The 13,575-nt window shown below is 42.8% G+C and overlaps 1 protein-coding gene across 15 annotated transcripts in view; it reads left to right on the top strand.

Moving 5' to 3' along the window:
* Window positions 1-9,193, top strand: part of LOC100195738 (calcium/calmodulin-dependent protein kinase type II subunit beta) — a 222,652-nt gene extending 213,459 nt beyond the window's left edge. For 7 of the 15 annotated variants that reach the window (XM_045695285.2, XM_045695280.2, XM_045695278.2 and 4 more), the window contains 5 exons: window positions 1,285-1,467; window positions 3,199-3,274; window positions 4,231-4,325; window positions 4,441-4,683; window positions 6,586-9,193. In XM_045695285.2, coding sequence (XP_045551241.2) covers window positions 1,285-1,467; window positions 3,199-3,274; window positions 4,231-4,325; window positions 4,441-4,673 — 587 coding nt within the window. In that variant the 3' untranslated portion in view covers window positions 4,674-4,683; window positions 6,586-9,193. The remainder of the gene's footprint in view (window positions 1-1,284; window positions 1,468-3,198; window positions 3,275-4,230; window positions 4,326-4,440; window positions 4,684-6,585) is intronic. The other 8 variants (XM_045695306.2, XM_045695305.2, XM_045695303.2 and 5 more) reach the window with 2 other exon arrangements.
* The last annotated feature ends 4,382 nt before the right edge of the window (window positions 9,194-13,575 follow it).

Genomic DNA, 13,575 nt, shown 5'->3' with positions numbered 1-13,575 from the left:
TGGTAACTCTAATGAACCCAGAGGTAACTCTGGGTCTTCCTTTCCTGTGGCGGTCCTCATGAGAGCCAGTTTCATCATAGTGCTTGATGGTTTTTGCGACTGCACGAAGAAACTTTAAAAGTTCTTGACGTTTTCCGCATTGACCTTCATGTCTTAAAGTAATGATTGACTGTCATTTCTCTTTGCTTATTTGAGCTGTTCTTGAAATAATATGGACTTTTACCAAATAGGGCTATCTTCTGTATACCACCCCTACGTTGTCAAAGAAATTCCACAAATTAACTTGTTAATTGAAATGCATTCCAGGTGACTACCTCATGAAGCTGGTTGAGAGAATGCCAAGAGTGTGCAAAGCTGTCATCAAGACAGAAGGGTGGCCACTTTGAAGAATCTCAAATATAAAATATATTTTGATTTGTTTAACACTTTTTTGGTTACTACATGATTCCATATGTGGTATTTCATAGTTTTGATGTCTTTACTACTATTTTACAATGTAGAAAATAGTAAAAATAAAGAAAAACCCTTGAATGAGTAGGCGTGTCCAAACTTTTGGCTGGTACTGCAGGTGTTTAGACAATCAGCTCTGTGTTCCAAAATGTCACCATATTCTCTCTCATAGGAAAATTTTATTGGTAATATACACATATTTAACATATGTTATTGCGGGTGTAGTGAAATGCTTGTGTTCCTAGCTGTAACGATCGTCTGAATGAGGGGACCAAGATGCAGCGTGGTAAGTGGTCATAATTTATTATAAATGACGAAACACTTAAACAAAAACGAAAGCCAACAGTTCTGTCAGGTGAAAAACACAAGACAGAAAACTACCCACAAAACCCCAAAGGAAAACAGGCTGCCTAAGTATGGCTCCCAATCAGCGACAACGATGTACAGCTGTCCCTGTTTGAGAGCCATACCAGGCCAAAACAAAGAAATACAAAACATAGAAAAAAGGACATAGAATGCCCATCCTAGTCACACCCTGACCTAACCAAAATAGAGAATAAAACCCTCTCTATCACCAGGGCGTGACACTAGCGCCAAAAGGAACATAAGCATTTCTCTACACCCGCAATAACATCTGTTAAATATGTGCTAAATATGTGTAATCTTCATTCTAACTCTGTTTCATAGAATATGTCACTTTGTGTGCGTTCTTTATACTTAGGTTTTTTCATTTTATTTTCTGTTCCAAACCTTCTCCTTCTCTTTTCATTTATTTCTCCTTCTCTATCTTTCCGTTGCTCTCTCTCCATCTCTCTCTCTCTCTCCTGCGACCAGTATCCCGTCTCTCAGACCTAGTGAGCAATGTTCGCCGGTCGTCCGCCCCGTCCACAGCCCCCACTCCACCTGCGCCCGCCGAGGCGGAGGTGGTACCAGCTCCCAGGCCCACCCCCCACCCATCACACCCCACCACCCCTCCTCCCCCCATGTCCCTCTCCAGCCTCTCCCTCACCTCTCAGAGTGAGTACTCAGCATGACCCCTGACCTCAGAGAATCTGCCAATCTGTGGGTTTATACCTACAGTGCACGCAGTGATGCCACTCACTCAGCACCCCGACTTGTGTGATAAGCCCTAACGAGTGTTACCCCGATCATTATACCAGGCGAGGCAGGCCTCTTACCTAACTCTAGGCCATATAGGTTTGAATATATTGTTTTAGTGTTTACAACGTGTTTTGAGTGTTGCTCTAGATGCATTTTTTGCTTTAGGGCATTTAAAAGACTGGAATGTCGCTGCAGTGGATTGAGGCCGTTTTATGGGCACCTGACCAATTACAGTTGAAGTCGGAAGTTTACATACACCTTACCCAAATACATTTAAACTCCGTTTTTTTGAATTCCTGATATTTAATCCAAGTAAAAATTGTTTAACTTGGGTCAAATGTTTCGGGTAGCCTTCCACAAGCTTCCCACAATAAGTTGGGTGAATTTTGGCCCATTCCTCTTGACAGAGCTGGTGTAACTGAGTCAGGTTTGTAGGCCTCCTTGCTCGCACACAATTTTTCAGTTCTACCCACACATTTTCTATAGGATTGAGGTCAGGGCTTTGTGATGGCCACTCCAATACCTTGCCTTTGTTGACCTTAAGCAATTTTGCCACAACTTTGGAAGTATGCTTGGGGTCATTGTCCATTTGGAAGACCCATTTGCGACCAAGATTTAACTTCCTGACTGATGTCTTGAGATGTTGCTTCAATATATCCACATCACTTTTCCTCCCTCATGACGCCATCTATTTTGTGAAGTACACCAGTCCCTCCTGCAGCAAAGCACCCCCACAACATGATGCTGCCACACCCGTGCTTCACGGTTGGGATGGTGTTCTTCGGCTTGCAAATCTCTCCCTTTTTCCTCTAAACATAACGATGGTCATTATGGCCAAGCCATAAGACTCCTGAACTTCTAGTCAAATAGCTACCCAGACTATTTGCATTGCCCCTCCCCCTTTTTTACACTGCTGCTACTCTCTGTTGTTATCATCATTGTATAGTCACTTTAATAACTCTAGCTACATGTACATATTACCTTAACTAACCGGTGCCCCCGCACATTAACTCTGTACCGGTACCCCCCTGTATATAGTCCCGCTATTGTTATTTTACTGCTGCTCTTTAACTACCTGTTACTTTTATCTCTTATTCTTATTCAGAATTTTTCGAAACTGCATTGTTGGTTAGGGGCTCGTAAGTAAGCATTTCACTGTAAGGTCTACACTTGTTGTATTCGGCCCATGTGACTAATAACATTTGATTTGATCTACCTGTGTGGTGTTGTTTTGCTTGTTGGAAGTGAAAATTGTGAATTGTGTGGTTTCACGGGTAGCAACTAACATTAACTGCAGATTGATATTATGCCAGATGGAATGGAAGCGGTTGTTCATTCAGCTGTGAGAGTTATCAACAGTGTGTGTGTTCAGCTGTGAGAGTTATCAACAGTGTGTGGGGTCAGCTGTGAGAGTTATCAACAGTGTGTGGGGTCAGCTGTGAGAGTTATCAACAGTGTGTGTGGTCAGCTGTGAGAGTTATCAACAGTGTGTGTTTGTGTGTAGTTGTGCTGGTGGTTGATACAAGATTACTAATCAATATTGTTTGCGTGCGTTGACATGCGTATGAGGTGGGTACTCTGCACTCTCACCGCGCTCCTCTAGTTCTCTCCACTTGTGTGTGACTCTGTCCTGCTTTCCTCCTACAGCACGTAAACAAGACATCATTAAGATCACTGAACAGCTGATCCAGGCTGTCAACAATGGAGACTTTGAGGCATACGCGTGAGTTCATTTGAGTGTGAGAGAGAGTCAGAGTGTGTGTGTGTGTGTGTGTGTGTGTGTGTGTGTGTGGTGTGTGAGAGAGAGAGAGAGTCTGTCTGTGTGTGTGTGAGAGAGAGAGAGAGTCTGTCGTGTGTGTGTGTGCGTGTGTGTGTGTGTGTGTGCGTGTGTGGTGAGAGAGAGAGAGAGAGAGTCTGTGTGTGTGAGAGTGTCTGTGTGTGTGTGTGTGTGTGTGTGTGTGTGTGTGTGTGTGTGTGTGTGTGTGTGTGTGTGTGTGTGTGTGTGGTGTGTGTGTGTGTGTGTGTGTGTGTGTGTGAGAGAGAGAGAGTCTGTGTGTGTGAGAGAGAGTGTGTCTGTGGGTTGCTACACATTTGATGATTGGTTTAGTCATTTGTAGTGTGAACATGTATCGTAATGTGTGTGTGTGTGTGTGTGTGTGTGTGTGTGTGTGTGTGTGTGTGTGTGTGTGTGTGTGTGTGTGTGTGTGTGTGTGTGTGTGTGTGTGTGTGTGTGAGAGAGAGAGAGAGAGAGAGAGAGTCTGTGTGTGTGTGTGTGTGTGTGTGTGTGTGTGTGTGTGTGTGTGTGTGTGTGTGTGTGTGTGTGTGTGTGTGTGTGTGTGTGAGAGAGAGAGAGTCTGTGTGTGTGTGTGTGTGTGCGTGTGTGTGTGTGTGTGCGTGTTTGTGAGAGAGAGAGAGAGTCTGTGTGTGTGAGAGTGTCTGTGTGTGTGTGTGTGTGTGTGTGTGTGTGTGTGTGTGTGTGTGTGTGTGTGTGTGTGTGTGTGTGTGTGTGTGTTTGAGAGAGAGAGAGAAAGAGAGAGTCTGTGTGTGTGTGTGTGTGTGTGTGTGTGTGTGTGTGTGTGTGTGTGTGTGTGTGTGTGTGTGTGTGTGTGTGTGTGTGTGTGTGTGTGTGTGTGTGTGTGAGAGAGAGAGACATTGACGTGTGTTTGTCTCTGTCGACAGTAAGATCTGTGATCCTGGTCTGACCTCCTTTGAGCCCGAGGCCCTGGGCAACCTGGTGGAGGGAATGGACTTCCACAGATTCTATTTTGAGAACCGTAAGAACAAACAACAGAGCACTTCTCATAACTTGAGTTAATTCTCGTTAGTACACCAATGGACAATAACAATGCTGCTCTCTCTCTCTCTCCCTCCCTCCCTCCCTCCCTCCAGTCCTGTCTAAGAACAGTAAACCTATCCACACCACCATCCTCAACCCCCACGTCCACCTGATTGGAGAGGACGCCGCCTGCATCGCCTACATCCGCCTCACCCAATTTGTCGACGGCCTGGGCCATCCGCGCTCCAGCCAATCAGAGGAGACTAGGGTGTGGCACCGCCGGGACTCCAAGTGGCAGAACGTCCACTTCCACTGTTCGGGCGCTCCCGCTGCGCCACTCCAGTGATGTACGTGAGGTACGGAAAGGGCCGCATTCGGTCTTCGACGAGGTCCGAGGGGGGGGGCAGCACTGAAAATTATTTATATATTCCCTCTCTGTCAAAATTAGCAAAGATTAGTCTATCCATCATGTTGGAATTTTCTATGCTCCTTGACTGCCTAGCTTTCATCTCAGTGATTATTAGTGAGCTGGACACAGTCAATAAACTGTACAAATGTAGTGATTATTAGTGAGCTGGACACAGTCAATGAACTGTATGAATGTAGTGATTATTAGTGAACTGGACACAGTCAATAAACTGTATGAATGTAGTGATTATTAGTGAACTGGACACAGTCAATAAACTGTATGAATGTAGTGATTATTAGTGAGCTGGACACAGTCAATGAACTGTATGAATGTAGTGATTATTAGTGAACTGGACACAGTCAATAAACTGTATGAATGTAGTGATTATTAGTGAGCTGGACCCAGTCAATAAACTGTACGAATGTAGTGATTATTAGTGAGCTGGACACAGTCAATGAACTGTATGAATGTAGTGATTATTAGTGAGCTGGACACAGTCAATAAACTGTACGAATGTAGTGATTATTAGTGAACTGGACCCAGTCAATAAACTGTATGAATGTAGTGATTATTAGTGAACTGGACACAGTCAATAAACTGTACGAATGTAGTGATTATTAGTGAGCTGGACACAGTCAATAAACTGTACGAATGTAGTGATTATTAGTGAACTGGACACAGTCAATAAACTGTATGAATGTAGTGATTATTAGTGAACTGGACACAGTCAATAAACTGTATGAATGTAGTGATTATTAGTGAACTGGACACAGTCAATAAACTGTACGAATGTAGTGATTATTAGTGAACTGGACCCAGTCAATAAACTGTATGAATGTAGTGATTATTAGTGAGCTGGACACAGTCAATAAACTGTATGAATGTAGTGATTATTAGTGAACTGGACACAGTCAATAAACTGTATGAATGTAGTGATTATTAGTGAGCTGGACACAGTCAATAAACTGTATGAATGTAGTGATTATTAGTGAACTGGACACAGTCAATAAACTGTATGAATGTAGTGATTATTAGTGAGCTGGACACAGTCAATGAACTGTATGAATGTAGTGATTATTAGTGAGCTGGACACAGTCAATAAACTGTATGAATGTAGTGATTATTAGTGAACTGGACACAGTCAATAAACTGTATGAATGTAGTGATTATTAGTGAACTGGACACAGTCAATAAACTGTATGAATGTAGTGATTATTAGTGAGCTGGACCCAGTCAATAAACTGTATGAATGTAGTGATTATTAGTGAGCTGGACACAGTCAATAAACTGTATGAATGTAGTGATTATTAGTGAGCTGGACACAGTCAATAAACTGTATGAATGTAGTGATTATTAGTGAGCTGGACACAGTCAATAAACTGTATGAATGTAGTGATTATTAGTGAACTGGACACAGTCAATAAACTGTATGAATGTAGTGATTATTAGTGAGCTGGACACAGTCAATGAACTGTATGAATGTAGTGATTATTAGTGAGCTGGACACAGTCAATAAACTGTATGAATGTAGTGATTATTAGTGAACTGGACACAGTCAATAAACTGTATGAATGTAGTGATTATTAGTGAGCTGGACACAGTCAATAAACTGTATGAATGTAGTGATTATTAGTGAACTGGACACAGTCAATAAACTGTACAAATGTAGTGATTATTAGTGAACTGGACACAGTCAATAAACTGTATGAATGTAGGTCCAGTATCATTTATACAGTTTCAATGCGGTTTTAACCATTTTAAAGTGTATTGAGTCCCCCCTCGCCCCTTTACAACTTGTTTCAGAAAGTATTAAAATGCCTGTTAAATAGTGTCTTGTCCTGTATTTCAGGAGGAGAATGCCAAAGCCATGTCTGACAAGAGTGCTCTGCGAGAGAGAGAGAGAGAGAGAGAGAGAGAGAGAGAGAGAGAGAGAGAGAGAGAGAGAGAGAGAGAGGGAGAGAGGGAGGGAGGCAGAGAACATGTCAAGTGTTGGGCGGCTCTAAGCCTGCAGCACCAGACCTCTCGCACACCGGATACCCAGCATGCATCTCTTCTCTACAACTACTGCCCCCTTGTCTGTCGCCGTCTGCCACTGTACCCACTGACGACACTATCTCAACAATCAACCAACCATCCAACAACAGCAACCCTCTTCTCACCGCAACCCCAACCCACTGTTAACTCACTGTCAACTCACGGTCAACCCACTGTCAACTCACTGTCAGCCCTTCCTCAAACCCAACCTCTCCAACTCTCCCCTCGACACACTCACGCCCAGTATTAGGATTTGGGCAGGGAGTGTATTGAGGGTGTGTGTGTTAGGGGAGTGTTAGGGGAGTGTGTTGGGGTGCTTTCTTGTCCTCGGTGTGCGTTTGATTCTTCCTCTTTTGTCTCATGATGTCCCCCCTTCCTCTTCCCATCTAAACCTGTGTTGTTTAACACAGGAAATACATGATGTAAAGTTAAGTAAAAATCTATTATTATAATCATTATTATCATTATTATTTCTGCTATTACACAATTGAAATTGTATATGTAATTTGTATAATTCTAATTCTTAATGCTAGTGGTTTCTAGAGTTTCTAGATAGAGGAACTATCTTTTAAGGAAGCATGATGTTTTTTGATATTTGGCTGTTTTTTATTGTGGCTATTAAGTGACAAAATGATATTGGCAGTTTTTGTTTTAGCTTCTTGTATGTTATCTATTATATTATACTCAGCCCAAGATCATGTTCAAGACATCTACTTTTTTATGAGGGGTGTGTTTGACGACGTGTCAAGGGTGGAAACTACATCACTACTGAGGTCCTGCAGGGAGCCGTGCCCAGGGCTGTCGTCACTGATGCCTGTTTAATATGTGGAGGGGACCTTAATGGAGATGTAACAGGCAGGCTGTTGGATGTGTGGACTGGAGAGATGTGGGCCTCTGCGGTCTGCAGATGGAAGGTGTTTTAGCCATGAGATCACATGTATGACTGTGTGAGTTTATTTTGTATACACCTGACTCTCTGTCCTGTGGTCTCTGTAGTTGCTGCTCATTTTAGAGTGGAGAGATGTGACTGAGGTCTGACAGGGTATACAGAGGGGTGTGTGTATGAGGGAGAGCCCCTGTTGTTGGTATTCCACATGAGAGAGAGGTAAGTTAGGAGAGGAAGGCTTTATTTCAGGAGTCCTTTCAGTCCTCTGCCGTCAGTCCAGGACTTGTTTTTCTTATGATTTAATGATATTTTTATGTATATTATATTTTCATTTGTAATATCATCCTCATTGACTTACTATCTAGTGTTATTGAAATCTGTTACTACTACTCACCGTGTTTGTGCCAAGGCCAACAGTACTCATCGTGTTTGTGCCAAGGCCAACAGTACTCACCGTGTTTGTGCCAGGGCCAACAGTACTCACCGTGTTTGTGTCAAGGCCAACAGTATTCACCGTGTTTGTGCCAAGGCCAACAGTACTCACCGTGTTTGTGCCAAGGCCAACAGTACTCACCGTGTTTGAGCCAGGGCCAACATTATTCGCCGTGTTTGTGGCAGGGCCAACAGTACTCACCGTGTTTGTGCCAAGGCCAACAGTACTCACTGTGTTTGTGCCAAGGCCAACAGTACTCACCGTGTTTGTGCCAAGGCCAACAGTACTCACCGTGTTTGTGCCAAGGCCAACAGTACTCACCGTGTTTGTGCCAAGGCCAACAGTACTCACCGTGTTTGTGCCAAGGCCAACAGTACTCACCATGTTTGTGCCAGGGCCAACAGTACTCACCGTGTTTGTGCCAAGGCCAACAGTACTCACCGTGTTTGTGCCAAGGCCAACAGTACTCACCGTGTTTGTGCCAGGGCCAACAGTACTCACCGTGTTTGTGCCAAGGCCAACAGTACTCACCATGTTTGTGCCAAGGCCAACAGTACTCACCGTGTTTGTGCCAAGGCCAACAGTACTCACCGTGTTTGTGCCAAGGCCAAAGTACTCACCGTGTTTGTGCCAAGGCCAACAGTACTCACCGTGTTTGTGCCAGGGCCAACAGTACTCACCGTGTTTGTGCCAGGGCCAACAGTACTCACCGTGTTTGTGCCAAGGCCAACAGTACTCACCGTGTTTGTGCCAAGGCCAACAGAGATGGACAGATGGATTTAAACACTATAGATGGCTTCATACACACATGTACTTTAGCAGTGAGGATGTGTCGCTCTCTGAAGAGACATCAACACAGGACTATTTCTCTTTAACGAATAGGTGTAAGGTTTTCTCCTGACGCCGTCCCAACATAGTCATTATGCCTGCCTGTGATTGGCTACCTTAGGTGTCTTGTCGCTATTGGGCAGGCAAATTTTAGCGAAGCCATCGCATTGGACAGTCAGGCAGTCACCCGGTTGATTCGTCCTCAGGTTTCTATTTATTTATTTATTTTGTTGGATAGTTTAATAAAGTGCATTTACTTAGTTTCTCCCTCAGGTTCATGTTTGATTGCTCTCTGTTGATTTATGATTTTAAGGGAGGTTCCGTAGTTGAAAGATGAAGGCTTCATTGTATATGTCCCTGGAAGTGTTCCTGAGTGATCGAGCTAACCAAACACGTGACCCCTCCTCCTCCCCCCTCCAAGAAAAACAAGAGAAAACAGCATGTTCAAAGGTGGTGTTGTGTTCTTCTTCGTGTGTTTACTAGCACTGAAAATCTATATAAAAAGAAGAAGCATATTTAAAAAGGGAGGAGTACACAGTATTACACAACCACTATTAACTAGTATCTTAGGGAGGAGTATACAGTATTACACAACTACTATTAACTAGTATCTTAGGGAGGAGTATACAGTATTACACAACCACTATTAACTAGTATCTTAGGGAGGAGTATACAGTATTACACAACCACTATTAACTAGTATCTTAGGGAGGAGTATACAGTATTACACAACCACTATTAACTAGTATCTTAGGGAGGAGTATACAGTATTACACAACCACTATTAACTAGTATCTTAGGGAGGAGTATACAGTATTACACAACCACTATTAACTAGTATCTTAGGGAGGAGTATACAGTATTACACAACCACTATTAACTAGTATCTTAGCTGGCGTTTCTTTGCACGACGACACAAGGCGTTTGTCCTTTCTCTTCTTCTCTTTGTAATTTTCTACTGAATGTTGGAATACTAAACCTCTATCTATTCTCTGAGCTTTTAAAGACCAGACAACTATTGTCTCCAGATGATAGATATCAAAGGTAGATGAATATGGCTATTAGGCTATGATGATGATGATGATGATGATGATGGGCAGTGATGATGAAGATGATGACGATGATGATGGCAGTGGTGCTGATGATGATGGCAGTGGTGATGACGGTGATGATGGTGATGATGATGAACATGTAATGAAGATTCTATAGCATGCTTTTATATGGGTCTGAATGTTAAAAATGGCTTACTTTTCTACAGTGGAGAGAGTGTGCATCATGCATTGATGTTAATGGGAGACTAAGTGAAAATTTGACCTAAGTGGAAGTTATGATTCAACCTATTTTGAGAGGAACATTACTCAACACTTTGTCACCAGGAGGCATAAAGAATGTTCTATTGTACAGCCACTAGAGGTCACTCTCACACGTAATAAAGCACAACTAGCTGATCAGGGGTCAGATTAGTCTCAGGTAGTAAATCACTGTGGCTGCTGAAGTAACTTCCCTTTAAGCAAACTGTTAGTAATCAGCTACAATAGACATTAGAGGGAAGAACACACTAGAAACGTTCACACCTCTAAATACAAAGTGCACTGTCTACATCTGTAGGTGAATATGTTAGTCGAATTGGAAATGTGTTTTTGGCATATCCTAACTCCCCCTAAGAGTGGGGTCACGGCCAGCCATTATCAATGGCGACCCTGGCGCAATTGGGGTTAAGTTTATTACCCAAGGGCACATTCACCTTGTCGGCTCCAGGATTCAAACTAGCAACCTTTCGGTTACTGGCCCAATGCTCTAACCACGAACATACCTGCAACTTCCCAAGGTTATATAATATCACACAATTTACACATTAATATATCTTAGACTTTTACATTACTTTTAGCTAACAAAAAGAACAATCACTGCATTTTGATGTCTAACTTTAAGCGACTTCAAGCTTCTTCCAGTGTACTAATCAGTTGATAAATATGATGTAATATAAATATGTGTTAGTGTGGAGTGCAGAGTTAGAGAGAGGATGTGTTGTGGTCTTTATAAAACTCTTCTACCCCCCCTCCCTCCCATCCTCCATCCCTCCCTCCATCCCTCCCTTCCTCCATCCCCTCCCTCCCTCCCACCCTCCATCCATCCATCTATCCCTCCATCCATCCCTCCCTCCATCCCTCCCTCCCTCCCACCCTCTCTCCACCCCTCCATCCCTCCCTCCATCCATCCCTCCCTCCATCCCTCCACCCCTCCCTCCACCCACCCATCCATCCATCCCTCCACCCCTCCCTCCTTCCATCCCTCCATCCTCCCTCCCTCCCTTCACCCCTCCCTCCCTCCCTCCCTCCCTCCCTCCCTCCCTCCCTCCCTCCTCCCTCCCTCCCTCCTCCCTCCCTCCCTCCCTCCCTCCCTCCACCCCTCCCTCCCTCCCTCCCTCCCTCCCTCCCTCCCTCCACCCCTCCCTCCCTCCCTCCCTCCCTCCCTCCCTCCCTCCCTCCCTCCCTCCCTCCCTCCCTCCCTCCCTCCTCCCCCCCCCTCCCTCCATCCCTCCCTCCACCCCTCCATCCATCCCTCCCTCCCTCCACCCCTCCATCCATCCACCCATCCCTCCCTCCCTCCCTCCATCCATCCCTCCACCCCTCCCTCCCTCCATCCATCCAGTGACTAGACCACCTCCACTGACAACACTGAGTTAGTATCTCTCTGTAGTATTTAACTATTTTCCTAGTCTCTCTGTTTAAAAACCTTATTCAATCATTTCTCTACAGTTGGCTCTTCATATTTTCCCTGACTTGTTCTCTTTGTATCATTTTTTTTTTTTCTGTAGAATATATTTATCCTAGATTTCTCTAATTCTTCTGGTTATTGATCTGTACTAAACATGCTACATGTGTTTCTCTAACTTAAGGAAATGTGTTACGGTGTTACAAATGAAATGACAATTTAAATAAAGTTACACTTCTCTTTCTCTTTGATTCTTAATCTTTATTGATCAGAGACGTCCTCATGGGCTTTTTATTGACGAGAGTAAAAATGTGTTTCATTCAAGTCAGAATGGTTAATCTGATACAGAGACTAGCAAATAATATTGACATTTAATATTTAAAGTTGTATTTTTTTACATGTCACATTGTAACTGGGCTAACAGCATACATTAAACTCATACATTAGACCCATACATTAGACTCATACATTAGACTCATACATTACACTACATACTGTAGTTTGATGTTATTGTAAATGATTCATGTTATATAATGCCTTAATATCATTCAAATCAGAACAGGTCACATTTTATAGCGATTAGCATAGCAAATACAGATTAGGCTACCCATGTATTGATTTAATAGTTTAAAACAATATAAAAAACGATATCTTAACAGCTGATAATATATAATCAGAGGATGATATAAAACGTCCTCAACAGAAAGGTCTTTGAAATAACAAACAAAAGTGAATGAGAGAAAATCATTTCCCCAGACCAGGAGAGAACATTTATATATGAAAGGAAATCATTTGCCCAGACCAGGAGAGAACATTTATATATGAAAGGAAATCATTTGCCCAGACCAGGAGAGAACATTTATATATGAAAGGAAATCATTTGCCCAGACCAGGAGAGAACATTTATATATGAAAGGAAATCATTTGCCCAGACCAGGAGAGAACATTTATATATGAAAGGAAATCATTTGCCCAGACCAGGAGAGAACATTTATATATGAAAGGAAATCATTTGCCCAGACCAGGAGAGAACATTTATATATGAAAGGAAATCATTTGCCCAGACCAGGAGAGAACATTTATATATGAAAGGAAATCATTTGCCCAGACCAGGAGAGAACATTTATATATGAAAGGAAATCATTTGCCCAGACCAGGAGAGAACATTTATATATGAAAGGAAATCATTTGCCCAGACCAGGAGAGAACATTTATATATGAAAGGAAATCATTTGCCCAGACCAGGAGAGAACATTTATATATGAAAGGAAATCATTTGCCCAGACCAGGAGAGAACATTTACATATGAAAGGAAATAATTTGCCCAGAACAGGAGAGAACATTTATATATGAAAGGAAATCATTTGCCCAGACCAGGAGAGAACTTTTACAAACACAGATCTCACAGCTCCTCTCTCAGATACATATGACATCATCTGACTATAAACACACATACTGTATTATATTACAGTCTCATAGTTAAACTTTAACAAAATGTATAATTTACTTTTGTCCTCTTAATAAGTCATAATTCGGTATAATTATTAAAAAGACCTTTATCACTGCACGAATCCCCATAGAAAACAGTCAGATGACAGAGACCCAGCAGTACAAAAAACCTAGCATGACAGCTGAGTCACAACTTAACGACATCACTCTGACTCTCTGGATACAGCTGAGTCACAACCTAACGACATCACTCTGACTCTCTGGATACAGCTGAGTCACAACCTAACAACATCACTCTGATTCTCTGGATACAGCTGAGTCACAACCTAACGACATCACTCTGATTCTCCGGGTATAGATGAGTCACAACATAAAGTCATCACTCTGATTCTCTGGGTATAGATGAGTCACAACCTAACAACATCACTCTGATTCTCTGGGTATAGATGAGTCACAACCTAACGACATCACTCTGATTCTCTGGGTATAGATGA

Source organism: Salmo salar, chromosome 15 (assembly GCF_965601325.2).
Source record: "Salmo salar chromosome 15, fSalSal1, whole genome shotgun sequence".
Lineage (NCBI taxonomy): Eukaryota > Metazoa > Chordata > Actinopteri > Salmoniformes > Salmonidae > Salmo > Salmo salar.
Note: the sequence above shows the minus strand (reverse complement) of the source record. Positions and strands in the feature narration are given on the sequence as shown.